The sequence below is a fragment of the Corvus kubaryi genome, unplaced genomic scaffold (genome assembly GCF_017639235.1).
Source record: "Corvus kubaryi isolate FWS band 111438036 unplaced genomic scaffold, C.kubaryi_AGA036_p1.0 37394, whole genome shotgun sequence".
In the NCBI taxonomy this organism is placed as follows: domain Eukaryota; kingdom Metazoa; phylum Chordata; class Aves; order Passeriformes; family Corvidae; genus Corvus; species Corvus kubaryi.
The window spans coordinates 5,994,451-6,015,842 of NW_024581133.1; the positions used below are offsets into that span (position 1 = coordinate 5,994,451).

The 21,392-nt window shown below is 40.1% G+C and overlaps 1 protein-coding gene across 1 annotated transcript in view; it reads right to left on the reverse strand.

Annotated features, from left to right (window-relative positions):
• Nucleotides 1-21,392, reverse strand: part of AGBL1 (AGBL carboxypeptidase 1) — a 276,286-nt gene that overhangs the window by 124,890 nt on the left and 130,004 nt on the right. The window contains exons 19-21 of the mRNA XM_042039542.1: nt 9,835-9,964; nt 5,091-5,222; nt 995-1,171 (exon numbers count right to left, since the gene is read on the reverse strand). Of these exons, the coding sequence (XP_041895476.1) occupies nt 995-1,171; nt 5,091-5,222; nt 9,835-9,964 (439 nt within the window). The remainder of the gene's footprint in view (nt 1-994; nt 1,172-5,090; nt 5,223-9,834; nt 9,965-21,392) is intronic.

The window sequence follows — 21,392 nt, forward strand, 5'->3', positions numbered from 1 at the left end:
TGTCCTGGAATTGATGTGTGTATAGGAAAGCATGGTTAAAACAGCAGCTGAATACTTCCTGCTACATGCTACAGAGAGGTAAAAGGATTAGTATAGAGCTTACAAAGATAATAATTTGAATGTCTTATTAATTAATTGTTATTTGTAATAATGGCTCTTTCCTTAAGGGTCTTTCAGGATCCTTAACTGCTTATTAATGTTGTACAGATAAGGATTGCTCCCTAGTGGAAGAAATGAGGTGGAATGTAGAAGCCTTTCAAATGAAAGCAACAGGTTTGGAATAAGAAAAAGCAAAAAAATTCATCATTTGAACGAATGAAGAATTATGATCACTCAAATACAATTACCAGACTTTATCCCATATGCTTAAAAATTGCCAGAAGATCTCCCAGACTGACACCTGATGCATTTGGTACAAGTACAGCCCTTTGTACCAACCTCATTTGATGTGGAATTTGGGTCCGTCTAGATCACAGTCTCAGGCATAGCTTGAATTTATTGACATCTGTCAAAAGTAGCCTTAGATTGGCTACCTCTGCCTGTCAGGAGCAGGCAACTCTAAATGCAGGATTTTCAATGCAGGCTCTTAAATTTAGCCAGGTGAATGCTCAGGCAGTGAGCCTGTACCAACGAGTATTCCAGTTAATTACCTTAGAATTAGGCTCAAAAATGTCCATATGACCTGCCAGAATTTTTATTACAAGACTGTGAAAGCCCTTGTAAGGATAAGTGCCCTATATCATCCCCAAAACATTCCTTTCTCCAGCTCAGTGCTTTTGGCTGCAGACTGGACTTTCCTTTTATTTCAATGCTGAATGAAACCTCAGAGAGGGACTGTGCTTTCCTGGCATGGAAGGTAAAAGAATGAGGTGCCCCTGAAAAGAAACTCTGGCTACACAAGTCTGGAGAGAGCAGACAATGGCCATCTTCACCATCCAAGCTCACGAGATGTGCACCAGGAGGGTGGAACAGGGTTTTTGAAAGGTTTACTCACTCTGTAGAGTCCGTGGCTGCAGCTGCAGTAGGTGCTTTCCATGGTGTAGCTCCTCAGCACCCCCATTTCCTTCCACACCACCACCCGGGCTGTTGACGCCCGGGACTTCTCCACCAGGAAGCTGCAGCTATTCATGACAAATGCAGGGGCCACTTTATCCAGGATTTTGGGAAGAGTCTATGAGAAAATGAATGGCACAGATGTGAACGTGTTGACATCATACACACACACAGACCTGTGTTTTAATGTGTCCATAATCAAATGGATCCATAGATAGTTACTGAGAGCTCCAACCAGTGCATTATGTCCCCATGTGAAACTCTCCGATTCTGACATTTGTTGCATTCCAAATAGTAAAATGCAAACTTCCTAGTAGACTTGACATATATCATTCAAAATCAAACATTTGCACACCCAATAGTCTGGGACTGCTAAAGTCAGAGTTCTCAAGTTGCTTCAACCAACCTACACTTTCCCGCTGAGCTGCCAAGTCACAGCTCAGTACCTGACATCCCTATTCTCCCCTCTACAGTTCTATCTCCTCCCACCATAAATCCATGGTTTGACAAGGGATTGAGTTACGAGAGGAATTTTGTCTGAAGCTGGTACAGAGCAGAGAAAGAGGATGTGTTTTCTCAAAGAAGGTCACACATAATTATGTGAAAATAAAGCTCAGCATTTAACTAACTTGCATCGTGAAACAAACCAAAATATTCTCTTCCAAGTCCAAACAATGTATTTCATATAGTTCACTTAAAGAATCACAATAAAAAGTAATAATAAAACCAGCAAATATCACATCTTAGCCCTGAGTGATTTTCTTACTCTCAAAATCATATTTCCCTACAAAGTCTATAAACACGCCTGAAGTATCAAATATTCCATCAGTACAGAGGCAACAATTACTTAGTCATTACAGAGGGCTAAATGTGCTATTTTTACACTCTATTAAAACAGATAACAGCTACATAGAGCACACCTAGTGCTAATGAATAGACTGGACTGTTGGATACTGTATATACACATACACATGCATGTGGGCTATGTCTGTGTGTGCCTGAACTTCAGTGCTGCTACACCAACCACAACATGTGCCAAAACACCATTTGATCCACCTAGGGGAGACCAAGCAAAATTAAAACATTCATTATTTGTTTTATGACAGCTTTCTTAAAGCACCTGAACCAAATGGAATCCTACAGAAGGAGTTCCAACATATTGCTAGTGGCATTTACCCTTGAATTTCATTCAGTCTGGGTAGTGAAAACCAACCAGCTAATTTCACTTTCCAATAACCACCAGTTTCACCAGTTCTGAGGAACTGTAGTTCTATTCTTTCAGGCTTTACTTCACATCACTCTATGTGAATATTTGGTTTGAAAGTGACTGAATAATGTCTTTTCCTTAAACACGCTCGATATGAGTGATACATATTCGGTCTAAATTATTTTGCAGTATCTCTTGTAAACTAGTTAACCGTACATATCTTTCATTTATACATATTTCATTTTTCAGTATATTTTGGCTGCAGTCATCACTGGTCCCCTCCAGTTCCATAAAAGGTCCATTTTTCAGATGAAAAAACTGAGGTAGAGAAAACTGGAACAAAGCAAAAAATTTCACTTTAAATCTGAGACCACCTCAAGCCTCGCTCTTAAGCCAAGATCTCCAGTGTGTTACTGAGAACTGCAGCACTCTCTTTCCTGTGGGCACACTGAACAGAGAAACCTTGAAAATTCACTTCTTGCCTTTGACAAAGCATCCAGCATTTCTGCACTGACTTCAGGCTGCCACTTCCTGCACAAAGATCACAAAATTTTATAGTTTCATGCACAGCTTCCAGGTTCTCCTGAGTTTTGACTAAGCAGGAAGTAAAAAAAAAGCAGCGGAGCCATACAGTTCAGGTGTTTATAAGCCTCAGCACAACCATGAGACCCAGTTAAACTGTATGTGAACTCCATGTACCCTTATCTGAACCCACACCCAAAATTTTGTAAACTTATCACATCAAATACAATAATCAGAACCCTAATCCACTTTAGCTTTTTAAAGAAATTCAAATTACCTGCATAATCAATCTTTTAATTAAATAAAAATACTGGCAGATAACAGTAATGTCTCTGTACACAGGACTCATTTAGAAGCATTAGCAAACCCGAATTTAATATTCTTTTCATTTTACCTGCATTCACTGAATTTCACATTAATGGCTCTTTCTTCTCTATTGATTCTTCTCATTAATTATCTTTCAATAGTATATTTTGCATGCAAACACATCCCTTTAAAGGATGCTTTTATGATAGTGCAGCAGTGTGACTGTGTTCCGTGTCTCTCACACGTCTGGATTTATCATGTGTGACAGCAAAGGAAGCTGCTCCACTCACACGGGATCCCATCCATAAACCTCCAATCCCATTTGAAAAGAATGGAATTTTATTTCTTTACTAATGTGCCTGCAGAGATTGCTGTCAAAGGAGCCTGGAATGTTTATCAAAAGGTTGGGATTACAATGCCAACACTGTGCAAGGCACCCAAGGCCACCAAATATTAAAGGCAAGGAGGACTCTGTACATTGCCAAGGGCTACAGCTGAATCTATAACGTATGAGGCAAAGGCTCTTCCAAAACCCATAATTTTCTTGAGGTATTTGGTTTCTGTTCCTGAGGAGGAAAATCAATCATGGAAGCCAGATTAATTCCCATTACCTGGAGGAGGCAGGAAAGAAACCTGTGCAAACAGTGCAAGGCAGCAGGTCTGAGGCAGGGCTGGGTATCTGCCAGTTTGCCATTGTAGATGTGTCCCACTACAGACCCAGTTTCCCCAGCCTAAACAGGGAGAGGGTGACCCATTGTCTGGACCTGCAGCAAGCGCTCACCTCCCATTTAGTGCAAAAGAAAGGATTTGAGCAGTAAAAACCTTTCTTATGGGCCACTGCAGAGTGTTCTTGGACAGCCTTGGAGCCTTTCTTCATTGCAGATTCAGGTCAGGCTCCAAACACTGACAGTAACATTTGAATTCTGTCTGTGCAGCAGCGAGCCCTCCTCTGCCTTCGCAAGCCCCTGGAATTCAAACACAGCCAAAGATGCCCTGGCTATGAGAACCCTCCCTGCTTTCCTCAGGAATCAATGTTTGCCCAGAGACCCCTCACAGACGATGCTGGAGCCCTCCAGTAAAGTTTCAGTGTGCAGCTCCATAAGATGAGCTCGGAAAACACGACAGTCTCATGGAAGGATAACGAGTATTTATGCTGAAGTAGCAAAAATTATACAGAGGCATAAACTGACAAAGACTTTTCAACCTCTTTCAGGTTTGAGTGATCCAAGCTATAACTCTATAATCAGTTTAAGGCTACAATTAATGTTTTGTGAAATTAACATTTTTTAAGAGTAGAATTGGAGCTTATAAAATCTCTTTTTCCTGAAAAAGCTTGTTTAATAGGAAAACATAATTTAAACAGACACAAAAAAAAAAGAGAGTTGAAAAGGAAATCCAAAGAACAGTTTGATGAACAAGAAATTTCCATGAAGCAGAAATAAAATAGAATTTAGAATTTGTTCAAATTAAAAAAAAATTCCTAGGTATGACACCAAATGCTTGCTCTAGAGATAGGTTCACTATGTTACATTTGTTTGGCATCCACTCAATTATCTTGTGTTTTCAGTGGAACCAGGAGCATTTTGTGATGAAGAAATTCAATTGAGCAGGACTGTGGAACACCATTATTTTCTCAGTTAACATTACATAATTCCTATTTATTTTTGTATAATGGGAAGGGTAGTGAGGACAAAATTGTATGTATATTTAGAAATTATACACCACACAAAAATATGTCCGTCCTATTAGCCTGCAGCCAAATGTTATAGTGCATCATTTTACTAAAATGAAATAAATAGCAAATATACTGTCAGTAGATGGGTCCCTTATACCTGGTGCATGAGGATATTACATGTGACTAAACTCGCTGGACCACTATTCCTCTGGAGCAAGGAAAGCTTGCACCCTATCGCCAAAATTTCTGAGGTGACCTTATCTTAAATATTTTGAATATGTAAGCACATACAGACTGGGAATTAAGGAAGGAACCAAGTGGACCTACCCTGTAGCCAACATCTTCCGTGACAACTGCTGTGTCAACCATGCAGCCTGCTTGCCACAACGTCTCTTTAATGCTGCAGCCATAGAGAAACACATTCTTTTTCTGGGAGTGCCCATGGTAGTCACAGAACACCTACAGAGAGGAAAAAACGAGGCAAAATCTTGAACATTGGAAAGGTTTCTTGGTTCATCATAATAAGCACTATTAGACTGTGGCAGGGAGGTGTCAATTTTTTTTTTTTAGGTGTCTTCGCAGAAGCTTAGACTCTGGGCCATGCCTTTGACCTGTGTCAGACGTCATTAGTCACTTGTATCTTGGTTTATTTATTTGGTCTGACATGATCTCAGGGGTCCAGAGTCAAGCCTAGTGCACTTCTGTCTGCAGCAGAAATAAACATGACACTTGTGCAAGAATCCATGGCAACTCAGGGACCTAAGAGTTCATGGGAACTCCTGATACCACAATGGAGCAATTTGTCAGGCTCTTTCTGCTTTTAAATTCCTAATTCCAGCTTTATCCTCATGAGATTTGAAATCTATGCCTTCCCAAGCGATTAATCATTGCTTTGTCATCTTTAACTTAAAAACCCATGCTACATAATTTTCAGGAAAATATAATTGTGCAATGGTATTGTCAGATCTTTGCACGAATTCCTGCAAGTCAAGCACAGAAAATGACCCCTATTCAAGGCAAATAATCTCATTCTACACTAATCTACCTGTCTATCCAATCCATCTCTCATGTCAGCTGTCATACAAACCAGGCACAAGGCACATTCCCAGTTTTAGAGGAAGTTTTGATTGCCTTTATAGGCAGATATTGATTCCCATGGAAATGAAAATCACAATTTAATGACCCAAGAGGTAAATATTGACCCAAGTCTAAGAGAATAATCAATCTCAGTGCCCTCTGAGATATGAAGTCAGTGTACACATGGCTGTTACATATATTCGCCATGTCTTAATCAGGAATGTTCAGGAATCTGTCAATTAAAATATAGGAATCTCTAAAGAGAAGGAATTATTTCATTTTAAACCAGCATTCACTATTGAGGAGAAAGGAGCACCAAGATTTCATTGAAACAGTTTTCCAGGACTTATTTGTTGGAGACAAATGAATAGGAAGGGGGAGAAAAATTATGGGTCCATGTAGAGATGGGGGAAAAATATGGGGTGAAAAAATAGGATCATAGAACCTTTCAGGTTGGAAAATGTCTTTAAAACCATCAGGTCCAACCATTACCCAACACTGCCGCCACTAAACCCTGTCCCCAAGTGCCACAAGTGCAGATCTTTTAAATACCTCCAAGGATGGCAACTCCAGCACTGCTCTCTGCAGCCTGTGCCAATGCTTGATAACCCTTCAGAGAAGAAATTTCTTGTTCATATCCAATCTAAACCTCCGCTGGCACAACTTGAGGCCATTTCCTCTTGTCCTGTCAATTCCTGCTTGGGAGGAGAGTCTGACATCCACTCACTGTCAGCTCAGGGATCCAGCCTGTCCAGGTCCCTCTGCAGAGCCTTCCTACCCTCCTGCAGATCAACACTCCCACCCATATTCTTACCTAAATACATACATGAGAGGGGAGAAACAGATGGAGAACATGAGCTTCTTCCACCAACTCTTAGGGCAAGACTTACCCTAGCTTGCTTATTTACCAGCTCTACAGTAACTAAGTTTAGCTGCAGCATGTCAGGGAGTTTATTTATCTGGGATCCGAGCACATACACTCTCCCAGCTCCTCTGACAGTGCCGTACTGGAGAGGCTGAGGCACACATAATAACCAGTCAGGTGGACAATTATACACATCCCAGAACTTGCATGCTGCTGCTTCCTTTGTTTTCTGTCCTGTAAGCTTCCCTTCCCATACCACCACTCATCTCCAGATCTTTTTGTGGGGCTGGGGGCCTGCAGGTTCCACACCTGAAGCATGTGAACAGCCACCTACCCAGCAACAACTCTGATCCACGCACAATTATCCTGGAATGCCTCCTTCCAAAGAGCTGCATTTATTAATTCTCTTAACGACACATTTTTCCAGCTAGTGTTTCATCTAAGCTATCAGCAATACAGTCATAGCTTAGGTTAACCAGAGTTACCATCTAGGATGTATTTCTATGAATATCAAAGAGGATTTTACAGCTTTTGTCTCATTTCAAGGCAGAGAACTCAGCTCAATTGGGTATCAATTACCTTCCAATTTACAGAATTACAACACACAAAAACCAATATATTATCTGCCTAAAACATTATTTATCAGAAACCACACAGGGATGATCAGAGAGTGGGGCTGCCTGATCAGCAGCAGGTCTATAATTCTGCACCTCAAGAAACCTTAGTGACAGGTCTGGAATGAGACTTCTTTACTGGTAAATGATTACCAAGGCCAGGTTCTGTAATTTGGCAGCTGGTTCAGGCCATGGAATCTTTCGCTGAGTGTCACTAGCTTCCACAGTAGAAGCGTCAGTGACACTGAAAACACTTTCATTCTATTTGCAAGTTGCATAGCACTACATTTTAATTAATTTGACTGGATACTGCAGTCACTCCCAATGTTTATACTCAATTATTCTCTATAGTACATCCTTCTGCCTGATTTTCACACGACAGGGTAGCTTATGTCTCACCATTCAGCCAAGGCTAAGAGATATCTTGGAGTCTGAGCACCCAAAACAGAATTCTTCCTGGGATATGTCTGGGCAAACACTGAGCAAACTTGGCATCTCCCAGTGCTTTTTCTCCAGCCTGTCCTTCCATATGGCTGGGACATTGAGACACACAAACCAGTCAGACTCCCAAGCTTGCACTCACTGGGATATGACTCAAAGACATGCACAATTTTTTAATCTATTTAAAGTTATTTATCAGCACTGATCATCCTAAAGGTAAGGACTGCCTTCTAGCTCAAAAACAACCCTCCCTATGAGTCACAGAACCAAGTACCTTTTAAAATAAAGGAAAAGCTATATATAAAGTGGAAAGCAAGAAAATCTGTTGGAAAACAGAATTTTTTGAAACTTCTTTTTTTTTCCATGTAAAGTCTTTTTTTTTTCCCCTTAATAACATTGTGACAGGACATTAAATGCCAGTTTTGACATGCTTAAGGGTTTTTTCCTCTCAATGAGCACATCCTTGTGGGCCATGCTTGTTTCCAAGCTTGAAATAATGCCTTTGAGAGGCAGCAAACTCTGCTCACAGCCTTCTGGTCCATTGGAAGTTCTTTCCTCCTTTAGGGCATCCTGCTCTTCACTAGAGATGAGACTCTCAGCAACGTCCCAGCACATCCAGTCCCTTGGTCCCATTAGGGTTCCCACAGCCAAAAAGGGAAGCAAAAAAACCCCAGCACCTAACAGGATGTTTTTTTGTTAACTAAAGTGTTGAAGTGGGTTTTGGTTTGAAGGGCTGCTAAAGTTCTTTGCTTTTCTCCTTCAAGCAGCTTTTCATCACTTTAAAGAAAAAGTGTTTGCACATCCCTGGGTTAAGTTAAACCAAATCAGTTCACAGAAATCATTTGGCTATCAGTGAATTTAGCTCCATGGGATCTTAGAGGTTAAAAGAAAACCCAACAAAACAAACAAACCTCCCCCCCACCCCAAGCTCTCTTCTGAAGGAGGGAAAAGGCATTTTTGATAATGTATAAACTAAAATCAATGCACTCTTCAAAGGCAAAGGAAAATCAGTTTATGAAGTCTGACATGCAGTCTGTGAGTGAGAGAGATGGTAGAATCAATAGTCTCCCTTCACTCAACAATGATGAAAACTTGTACTGAGTATTCAACTTTGTGCACCTGAATATGACAAGGAGGGCCGTGTACTAAAAGAGACCAGACAGCAAATTACAAGGTAGAACAAGACTCATCCTACACTGCTCTGAACCAAAGGAAAATGTTGGTGACTCAATTTGCAACTCTGAGATGAGTTTCCACAATATTCCTCAGCCTACAGAGACAAATTTCAGGGCTGTCAGCTTAGACAAAAACCAAATTACTGCAAGAATTCTCCTAGAGAAGCTCACAGACATTTTCACCCTGTTTGGGGCTTTTCTCACCAAACCCAGAAGGACTCTGGTGCACTTGGACATTTCCTGCCTGCTGTAGCTATCCCCAACAAACCTGCCAGTCCGTGTATCCACACCTGTTTGTCACCATGTGAAGCTCCTTGTGGTTTTCCTCCTGAGGTCTCAGAACTATCTTTTCCTCCTGCTGGGTAACTAAGCAGATGGGATGGATCCCAGCCCTGTCCCAGTTGCAGCTTTGAGACGAGACCCATCTCATGAATTTATGGTAGCCCCAAAACCCAGTCCTTTTCTTCCCATCACCAAAGCAGCATCAAAGTTCACACCCTTTGAGGGCTGCTTCCTCTGTTTTTGTGATTGCATGGGCTTCAGCATAGCCCATTTAGACTACATCTTTCTGGAATTTCTCCTAACGCTTCCATGAAGATAGCAATAACCTACTCATAATATTTAGCTTAGTTGGAGTACTTTGAGGATATAAAGAGCTTTAAGGAATTCATTTTCTCATCTTTATTCCTGGTATACAGGGATTCTGAAATTTGGAGTTGCTGGTTAGAAGATTCAAGAGGTAATAAATATTCAAGGCTTTCAAAACAATTCCATAAGATGAAAGCATAACAGCACGTGATGCTCCCAAATCACTCCAGCTCCGAAACAAGACTGTTCACACAAGTACAATAATCAATCCACTCACAGAATCCCACAAAAAAAACCTGGAAGAGACTCACCAGAGGAGCCCGGCCGATGCTGCGCAGGTAATAGAGGAGACCTTTGGTGTGGTAAATTGTTGGATGCAGCTGGGAACTGGGTGTCAGCCACTGCCTGTTGAGATCATCCCCACTCAGCGAACAACGGTGGCTGAAATCAGAAAGCAACACATCACAAACTGCCAAAACAACAGCTGATTCCAAAGTGTTTCCAATCCTGGCAAGCCCTAGCACAAGGACGGGGAATGTCCATAGAACAAAGATATAATGGTTTTATTATAACACTGAGCTGGAATTAACCAATAATCCCTATTATATTTCACAGGTGATTATAGTATAAGAATTTTACAATTTCCTTTCCTTCTAAGGTTCACATAATTGCAGTCCTGCGCATAAATGTAGGTTTTCATTTTGCTAAGGAGGCACAAATCAAAAGACCATGTAGAAAAAGAGTCTTCAGAAATGTTCTAAATTCTGTGCTATGAATTCTCAAAACCCCCAGAGCAAACAAGCATGTACAACTTCTACTCATTCTAATTGAAGACAGGCACTCAAACCTCATTGACCAGTCTGAAATATGAATGTACTTAAATGAGATGAGCTGGGTGTCTCATTTAAGCTTCTCTACTCACTGGAAATGTCTCTATCTAAAGCCCATCACAGAAATCATGGTGCCTGCTAGAGCATTATGTAGAACAATTACCCAGCTTCACTGCAAAGGCTGGATAAAAAGCTAAGTGAGGATCCCAGATTTGCACTGAGGAAACGTTTCTCTTAGTTAGTTACAACATACTCTCTTACTGACTCAGTGATCAGTGGAAGATTGTGCAGGATATTTGACCATGTGGAGCAGTACAGCACTGTGCAATTTTGAAAAATTCAACTAATCTCCCTCGTTAGTGACTATGTAGATCAGAGCCTTACACTCTTCAAAGGATTTGCTGTAATTTGGTTGATAATTTTCAAATCACGGTGTGGTGATAAAATTCAGGAATCAACCCTCCAGCGTTATGAGATATTGTGGTAGGTCTTCATCATCTCCAAATTATCCACTAGAATGCTTCTGGTGGCACTGTAAACTTGGGATGCTTCTTCTTCAAAAAAAAAATTAGAACATCCTAAATGTTGGATGAATTTCTAGCTGTGGAGCTGCATCCAGCTTTGCTGCACCAACCTCCTAGAGCAAATTAAAATATAAATGTACTCATAGAGATGGGTTCTGCCTTTGTATTGACAGAGGTTAGGGTGTGCTGCACGTGGCATCTTGAGCATTATCAATGCCTTGCCTAATGCTTGGAAAAAAAAGGGTCAAAAAGGAGGAATGCTTTTTTTTTTTTTTTTAAAGAGGTGGGAATAATGGAGAACTGGTTAAAAATGGAAGACAAAGAAATAATAAGATTCACTAAGAATTTTTTATACATCTTTAATGCAGAAAAGCAGTGTCTTTAATGGCATCTTGGGGTTTCTGGCAACACCACAAGATCCATTCCAAGTTTACTCTAGTTTCAGTTATCTGAATTCCCTTATTTCCTCATAATCCATAGTTCCCATGTTACTCATTCAACAAATCAGAAAACACTAGCAATAGCTAACATTTGGGAAGTCAACAAATGCTGCTGGGAGGCTTCTGCCAAAAATTCTGCACGAAAACATGACAGTTTCTGTTGAGTTTCTTAAGGGCTCTTCAGATAAAGTTACCTTTAGGCTCACCTCCCCTGATCTTCAGGACAACAGCTGCTCAACTGAGATGAGCAGCTGTATTTCTGCCAAGAATTTGTGTGCTTACACAGTTTGCCTTCGATAGGTACAATACCACAGAGAAAGTCACTGAATTGCCTAAAGAAACTCATCTTTATCCAATGTGACCAGCAAAAAAAATAAAACCCAAACGCTTCCTTGAATAAGACTGTGATATCTTCCTCCATCACAACTGTACCAGGGAGCAAAACTAATTGAAAATAACAACAGAATTTTCATTCTGAAAGAAAGAATGATAGCTGTCCTTGAATTCCCATGCTTTAATTTGCTATCAAAAAGAAAAACCAGAAGGGAGTCTTGTTGTTTCAGACCCACAGAAATAGTTTTCAACAATGCCACAGGTCACCCCACAAACAGACTATTCCCCCCTTTCCTGTGGGAATCTGTATTAGTTTATGCCTACTCAAACCATCCACACTCCCCTCTGCTAAAATGCCTTAGTACACACCAGAAGAGTCCAGCATAAAGGGGAGTAGAAATAACAACAGCTGAGAATTGCTTCTAAAAGGACTCAGTGAATACAGAGACTAACATTAAACCACTACCAAATGCAATTTTTATTTTTCAGACTAAACTAAAAGCTTATAAAAAGGTTCATTATCTCTTCAGTAATTATAAAGAAATCCCACGATCTGTCACATGAGAAAAACTCCTAATCAGGTCCATAATACAATTTACCAATTCTGTTGCTCTGACACAAACTGTGATTTTTTTCAGAGGTGACTATGACAAGACAATCCCCAGCTCTGCAGTCCACAGGTGCTGCTGTGCTTAGCAAGTTTAAAAAGTGCAATCCAACTCTAAAACAGTAATTTGAAAGTTCTTAAGAACTGTATGGAAAGAAGGTAACATCTCTGCATAAAAGCAAGAGCTAGGGGACAAAATTCAGCTTTGTCCCTTCAAAGATTAACATCTCTGCTCATTTAAACCTTTAAATATTAGCTCTCAGCTTGTCTCTATGCACAGCTCTTATGGAGATGCAGAATTTAAATTTAGTTACAAGAGGCTGATTTTTCCCACCCTGCTCTGTCCTTCCTTCATACTGCTAAAATCTGTTTACTTTTGAACATGACTGTTCCCTGCCAGTCCTGTTTCTCCTTATCCCTTCATTTCTTCTCTGTCTTTCCTGATAGTGATGACATGCATAGATAATGGTTTTGCCTGTTATGCTCTGCAGCCAAGGGTGAAGGTAAAATATTAAGCTGATTTCAAGTGCTGATAGCAAATAAAGGGACTGGAGACCTGAGACTGGCTTTGAATGTTTGGCAGGATTTAATGAAATTCACTACACAAATCAAAGGCATTTCTTACAACACATTTCCAAGCTATTGTATTTCCTTTAAATGCTTTACATGTCTTTTTTCCTTTGCAGCACTAGCAAGACTACAAAAACAATTTCCAGAAAGAATTCCAATTTAAAAACCCCCACTTCTTTGTCTCTATACAAAGTACCTGTAATTCTGATAATTGTTACGTATCTTCAACCCAAGTGCATTACCCAGAGATATCCAAAATAGTTAAACTGAGTTTCTCTTGTTCACAAATCTGATCTGTTTGTTGTAGTCCTGCCCTCTCTACTATTAAACAGCCAGGACATCCTTGTCTTTGAGGGCAAAGTAACCTCAGATACGACACAAAACTCTGCACAAGCCATGTGTATGGATGGAGAGATCCTACCCAGTCCTAACCTGAGGCTTTATAAGTTAAATGGAACCTTTCAGTTGACTGCAGTGAGCCTGTGTCCCACAAAGGTACAAAAATGGCAGGGGATGAGAAACACTGGAAAAACAAAACTGAACAGGATTGCATAGTAAAGAGATTGAGGATAAGAATAATACACAAGATATTAGACAAGAAAGAGTGAAATGGAGAGAGAGAAAAGTCACTTTTTAAAGAAAATATGTTGCTGTGCTTGGAAGATAAAATGTTTCCCAGTTGCCTGTCCATAACAGATAAAAGGAAAGACAGGAGCCATCATATTGAATGAATGATGTCAGAACTGATAATAACAGCACCTGGGGCACAGGGAAATATAAAATCTAAAGGGATGTATCATGTTTGATATGTAGACAGGAGAATCACCATTCACTGTGCATCTTAAAAGCAGACAGCAGTACCAGTGCAGGATGAGAGTATCTGTATAAAAGGCAGCAGGCACAAGTAAACATCAGGATGCCATTGAGCAGCATGAGGCAGCTTCAACCAGACACAGCATGCTGGACTTTATAAATAACAGCAGCCTAGGATGAAAGCTGAAACATTTGTATTAAGGTGTTTTGGTCCTCTCAATCAGAAGACTCAGAGCAACATGAAGGAAAAAAATAAGATGGATAGAAAATCCTTTATTTCTTTTAATTTTAAATTTTTCCAGAGATCAAGACTTGGTGATGTGAGGAAGCAGCAGCAACAGCAAAGCCCTCCTTCATATTTTAATGGAGGGTGTCAGAAATATAACCATTATTTTCTGTCTTTGACTCTGGCCTTGTTCAAGTCCATGTGCTGTAACCATAACGCCTACATTGCATCCTGGTATGACCCTGTGATGCCAATGATTATTCCAGAAATGGAATATCACCAGAATAATGCAAATTTTGGAGGCTTTACAATGAAACAGTTCTCATCAGCACTACTGCAGTCAACAATTCACTGCCCATCCTTCTCTTTCCTCCTGACTGCGACATGAATGCTAAAATGTGTATAACAAAACCAGGCTCAAGAGCAGTTTGCCTTCCCAACATAACCAAAACAGCTGGGAGTCCAGGAGCTACAATCCCTATTCCACATCTCTTTTCTTCAAGCGTGTATTTCATTCCTAAGACACAATCATACTCCCCTCCTTTCTTATGCATGACCTACTGCAATATTAATTGTCTTCCAACCTCATTAGCACCACATCTTACTACCAAACCTCTTTTTATCAAGATTAAAGACCACAGTTAGCATTGGAGTGCCAAGGCAAGATGGCACTGTTTAACTAGATGATAACAAACAAGGCCAAAAAGTCAGCTTCTCCTAAGACACCCCCATAAAGTACCAAACAATGATGTTTTTTCAATTGCACTGTGAAATGCTGCCTATTCATTTTATCACCAGGCCTTTAAGAGGAAGTTTTTTATTACTTTCTTCTCTTTTTTTTTTAATGGCACCTCACACACACACAGGGCCAGACCCATGTCCTGAGTGACACTTTTGCTACCTGGGTGCCAACCAATTTAAGGGTGCCACTGAAAGGACCAGTCTCATTTCAGCCCATGGCTGCTGCACCACCTTCCCCTCCCAGCACTGACCGATGAATCCATGATGCACAATGCTTCCTCTTGGGCAAATGCTATCCTGAAGTATCACTCTGCCAGTTTTTTCTTGCCTCCCTACAGCTGAGCACTGATACTAATTAGCGTAATGAGCCTTCAGCGTTTCACTCGCTGCATCCGACTGATCTTGGCGCAACGGACAATTCCTTGCTTCCCAAGATAAATGATGCAATCTGTGCTCTTCCTGTTCCGTGCATGTACCATATCTCTATCCTTGCTCAGCTGCCTCTGATAGAAGAGCTCCTTTTCTCTCTGTGGACACATTTCATTAAGTCACACTTGGTCACAAATCACTTGGAGATGCAGAACGAGATCTGCCTCGCCCCAGCTAATGCTGCCAATGTCATAATCAAATAAGACAAGGAGTTCACCTGATCTGCTGAAAAGGTGAGCAAACAGCATTGTCAAGGAGGAGCCACCCTCCCTCCCCGTTCCACACCAAAGGATGCCCAGCTCATTTCTATTTCTTCTATCTGTAGTAGCAGTAATCGTTAAATACCAGATTGTTCATTCACCTGCAGCTGCCCACACTTGGCACTGTCTATGAGAAAAATTCAAGTAACAAAAGTTTTGAGGTATTTTATGAAGGAGCAAATAAAAATTGGGTCCTTGCCCATGACATGGGGTCATTTCAAGAGTCTCTTCTGAGGATCTTCAAATACTCTATATATCATTCATTTAAAAAAGCCTTAGAACAACATTCTTAGCCACTGGTTTTGGGTGGAAATGTCAATTTTCAGTTGTATCGACTTTTTGCAGAAAATGTTAACTTTTCCTCATCAATCCAACACCTGCTCCCTTCAAAACTGATTTTTTTTTTGTCAAAACCTCAAATTGTACTATCCAAAACACCAGAACTGGTTAAGAGAGATGTCTCAGAAAACACGAATTTGAGGTTTCTCGGGCACCTCTCTTTCAGAGCATCTCCTTGAGGGGGGCACATTTTCCCTAAATGCAACACCAAGACTCCGTGGCAGCAACTCAGTGGGATGCAGAAATATAATGCAACATGGGAGTTGTCGTTTGGCTGGAAGAGCCTGGGCAAGGGCAGCCAAACAACTCCCAGACAGCACCATGATGACACTTCCAAATGGAAGTACTGTTTTTAAATGGGAAGATTTGGCTCCAGTTTTGATTATGCATTATTCATAGAAAAGCTTAAGCTTTCCACGGGGAGGGGGTGAATAAACAAAAGAATCCTGAAAAACATTTTCCCAAACAGCCCCACTTACATCCTCCTACAAGAGATGCAAGCAAATCCTAATTTTGCAGGCAGGGATATCGAGAAGTGAAGCCACTCGTGCAACAAAGCAGTAAATCAATGAAAAACTAGGAATAGAACCTGACAGCTGATGAAAGCATATCACATTAACTAAAACTTTACTTTTAAATTTATGTCCTTTAGCCTGTTTCAAATTCCTGTATCCTGACTTTCTTATTTTAAATGTGGCTTGTATCCATAGAGCTGAAGAGGATTCTTAACTGACTTAAGCTAATTGCTCACATATGGGTTGCATTGAATTAACTGAGTAGATTTAAAAATCTGTTAGTTAAATCAGTGCAATCTCTGCATATAAACAAGCACTAAGAATTGCAATTTGCAGATGATTGTTCTAAAACTCAAAGCAAAACAAACAATGCAGAAGGACAAAGCTTGGCATCATAGAATAAGTGATAATCACAAGCAAGGGTTTTGTGAAGGCCCAGGAAAAAAAAAAAAAAAAAGAATATATTCCACTGACTTCAGATCTCCAACAGTTTTTTCTAGAACCCATCCTTAGCCAGGTAGTCCAGGAGGTAGCACCCTGGCACCTGCACAGCTTTGTGTGGCAATCAGGCTTGTTTCAGCCAGCTGACACCTCATAACAAAGCAGGACAGTGACCTCAGCTGGCAAGGAAGAAAGAAAAAAGGAAAAAATAGAAAGAAGCCAAGAAGACCTCAGAGAGATGAAGGTGAGGGAGACTGAAGCCACTCCTCCTCATCTTAGGTGCAATATGTCCCGTTCTCCATCACCTCAGCCATCTTCAATAAAAACAGGCAGCAGGGATAAGTCTCTGCAAGGCACACCTGCATGACAATGAGGTGGTGGTGTTCCAAAATAAGATGCTTTTGAGCACATATATTTTTGGCCCTGTAGGAGGCTGAAAGGTTGTTCTGCCAAACTTGTTGTGTTGATTTCTGAAGAGAGGTTAATAACAAACTTTACAAAAAAAATATTTAAAACACGGCTGGTCTAGATTAGGCAGTGTTGGTTGTCCCCTGTAATGCTAAGTAGGCTCACGTATTAATCCTTCAGTATTAAACCCCATTGGTCAAAAATGATGCTGTTTTTCTTCTCTAAGAAAGATTTAGCACAGGATGGGTTCACTGTGTGACCAAGTCGTTCATTTAAGTGTAGGAGCACAAAAAGGGACCTCAATGCACAAGAGGCTGCTGTGATTTATGGTGGAATTGGCCACAGGCTGACATAATTCCTCCATTAGTAAATTATAGATCTGAAAAAGCAGAATTAACTGAAATATGCTGATTTTTAGCTTACAAAATAACACAAACCCAAGTGCAAAGCTTGCTAACTCTTTCTTTTGCAAGGCAGTAGTGGGCTGGCTAAGGAAGGTAACACTGGATTGTGTTTCTGGCTCATCCTAGAAGGATTTCCTCTTTTTCTCCCATCCTCACTGGACCTTTTTCCCCAGTTGTTGTAAACTCAATATGATTAGGAAGACATTACAGCTATATCTTCACCAGCATCAGAAATTCCCACTATAGGGGGCTGTAGCTTTATGGGACTTCACCTCTACTAACCTCACAGGCTACTTGCACAGCAAATATCATCTCTCTGCAATGTAGTAATATTTCCTCACAGGTTACTCCACAATGAGACATATGAATCCAGGCTTTTTATATTTCTCCTTTGTGACATGGGATTTCTAACTCTGCCTGTGAATTCCACTGAGGACCCAGGAGTTCCTATAAAAACACTGCTTGCTTTCTTTGCAATAAATGTTCCCCTCCGTGCAGATGAACAATACTTATGGATCAGACCCATTTGCAATCCAGCTTCCATTTGAAAGCAGACAAGCTAGAAATAGATAATCTTTAAAGGTCCCTTCCAACCCAAGCCATTCTATGAAAACAGGAAAAAAAACCCAAAACAACCAACAACATACACCACACCGAAAAAATCAACCTCCCCAAAAAGCTGATGAAAACACCTCCTTTTATTTTTCTGTTATACATTCCACTTGCCTTTGGAAGGATGTGGTTATTTTCCATTTTACCAGACCTTGAATTCTTTCTTTGCCAGCACACAGTATCTTCCTTGTTGATGTTCTACTCTCACATAATCCTGCTCTCCAGTGTTGTGAACTCTTGGCTAACCCTGTGCCTGATTCCCTCACGTATTACTGGAAACCACTAAGGCTTTGAGAGACTTGAGCAGAGAGATAAAAATACCATCACTACCATAACTGGACACTACTTCTTGCAATAGGTAGAAAGTGATGCATAGCAAGTGCTTTAATAAGTCCTTGCAGTTACTGAAAAAAATTTAAACAATAGTAATAATAATAAAAAAATATAAACAAAAAACAAATACTCTGTTGTGGACCTTCCTGCTCAAAAATGTGTCTACCATCTCTCCTTCTACAGCCTTTCTGTAAATGTCTCAGGAAAAGAGGAGCAGAGGAAGGATTGATTTCCTCCAGTGCCCAGGTAAAGGAAATAATGTGTTTTAGGAATGCCAGACAAATGATGGATTCGAATTGTCCCTGCATGAAATCTGGCAGCTACCAAGGCCACACCTCCAGCCTGCAAACAACAAAGTGTTACCAATAAAGAATCCATTCACCAGGGTGGGCTTGCAAGCAATAATTATTGAATTATTGAATGATAATGACACGGAGACACAAAGAGATAACAGCTCAGCATCTGGAATTCTCTGCAAAACAAATTCAGCCCTCTGCTAGCATCGGTCTAATCCTTCAGTGCATCCTCAAACATCAGGCAACAGCCACTGCAGAGTGCTGGAAGGGCATGTTAGAGACTGAGCTGCAGTGACCAGAGCTGTCCCAGAGAAGAAAAGCAGTTCAGAGTTAGGTGTGTAGATGCACTAAACTCTCCTTTATTTGTTTACTTTCCCCCATGCACATGCACTGCGAGCCTTCAAACCTCAGCTGAATCCTAATTCTGATACTAAAAAAACCACAACAAATTGCACTTACATAACTGCTCATCCAAGCATGGTATCTCTGGGCACTTCAAAACAGTAAAGTTAAACGAAGCATTCAATACACACTTATTAAAATAAAGTATCCACTAGAGAAACCTGATGGGCTTGCAGAGCACTGCAAAACAGTCAGGGAAAAAAAAATTTAAATATACACATATTACAAGCAGTAGCAGACAGAATTCCTGTCAGAGGAAAAAGAAAAAAAAAACAAACAAATTTTCCAGAAAGCTTCACAAACCCTAGCAAGACTTGGACAAAGTTTTAAGAGAGCTCATTTAAGTGCTAAGTAAAGCTGGCACTGAGAATTCAGGATGCACAGAAAGATTTAAAATTCCTAAGAGGTGCTATCACAATCTCAGGGGAGCTGAGAGACTTGCAATGGGTACCTTGCTGAACATATTAACAGTCCAAGTCTTGCTGGAAGTTTCTAGTGAAGAAAAACTAGGGCACTAGATGGGAACAAATGCATGGAAGTGGTTCACATATACTCATGTGAGCAAAAAATCTAAGCTGCTTTTGCATAGCAATTGACAAATTTTAATTGGGGACTAGTACGATCAAAAAATTCCCTCTTGAAACAGATTTGTAAAGTGAAGTTACTTGAATACTGAAATAAATGACCTGATTTTTCAAAATATGGAGCTATTCATCATAGCCTATTGAAGTTCAATAGAGTTGCAAGCACTCAGCATCTTCCAAAGTCAGGAAATTCTTAACTAGCTTCCTGAAAAAAAAAAAAAAAAAAAATGGATTGGGTCAACTAATTTATGGTACTTAGCATTCATTTTTAACTCTCTCCTTAGTATGAATCAGGAAGCTTGAAGCCTCAGAAGATATCAGCAGTATTCCAGAATGGAGGATACAGTGCTTTATCCAAATATTTTGGGCTTTTTCTCCTTAGCTCTTCCCTGCCAACCCCTCCACACACTCATTTTTAATGCAACATACTAGAAGAATCATCTTTTAAAGGGGTACAAATTGTGTATAATGTTTATATTGAATGTATGGGGACTGACAGATAATCATGACAACAGCCATGAAGAAAATTGGTGATCAGCCTCTCATTTTGGTAGAAAAATGTTTAAAAATCTTTCAGATAAGTGGCACTGCCCCTTTTCAGTGAGTTAAGAATATCAGGTCCTGATCAAAAATTGAAATATTTCATTGGAAAGTAAATGACAAAGTACCAGGCTGACAGAGCCCCTTATTTAGACAAGGAGAAAAGGAAAAGAGAAGAGAGCTGTAATGCAACCTCTATATCACTTACTATAAGACAGAGAGAAGGGCAATCTACAGCTATAGCTCTCTCTCTTAGAAGACCCATGGATAAAAATTGACACAGTGTCACTAAAAGCAATTTATATCTCCTGGCTGATGCAACTCAGAACAGCCAAATGCACTCAGCAACCAAAGAACAGTCCCATGCTGTTTACAGAAATCAGCAAACGAGGGCTACAGTTTTTGTCTGCCTATAAGAACACTCATTTTAATTTCCTTATAGAGAAAAATATTTTGCATATCTATGTAGAAGAGCTGAACACATTTTACCTGTTAATACACATTTAGGCTCAACAAGTGGATGACAGCACTGCTGTACTGCACTTACAGAGCAGCACAACATTTGCCTCTAAGGAGAAACAGTGCTAAGATCCAGCTTGGAACCAAGAGGTTTTCAAAACTCTTTGCCAAAAAAAGACAATATTCTGTCACTGCTAGGAAACTTCAGGATATTGTTTTCCATGCAGATGTAACTATAGTGTCTCTCTCAGTAGACTCACATTAAAAAAACAGAGGAATAAAATATTCTCAATTTCAAGATGGTGCTTGCTTAATAAAATTTCCTCAATTTCAAGCATGGTGCTTGCTTAAAATACCAACAAAAGGCTAACAAAGTCTCTAGAATAATTCTGATTATACCCAATAGTGTTTTTCTTTTTTTAATTTCTTCAGGATTCCTTGTTCTTTGAGCTAATTCTACCACTCAGAACCAAAAGAGAATAAAGACTCAGCTGCATAGCATTTAGTCAATACAGACAAGCTCACAGAAATATCCCCTACAAAAATCAATGTGCATATTCAAGCAGGCCATTCTGATCAGGTGGAATAAAGGTTGTACAAGGTTGTCAATTATTTTGGCTTCTCTTGTATTTTTAGAATATTTATAAGCAAGGGAAGTCACTTGCTGCCTACAAGATAGGATCTAGCTAAAATTTTGACCACTGTTCTGCCCTTCTTGATCAGCTTCTTTCCAATAACACTGTGTAATTAATAATGCTATATA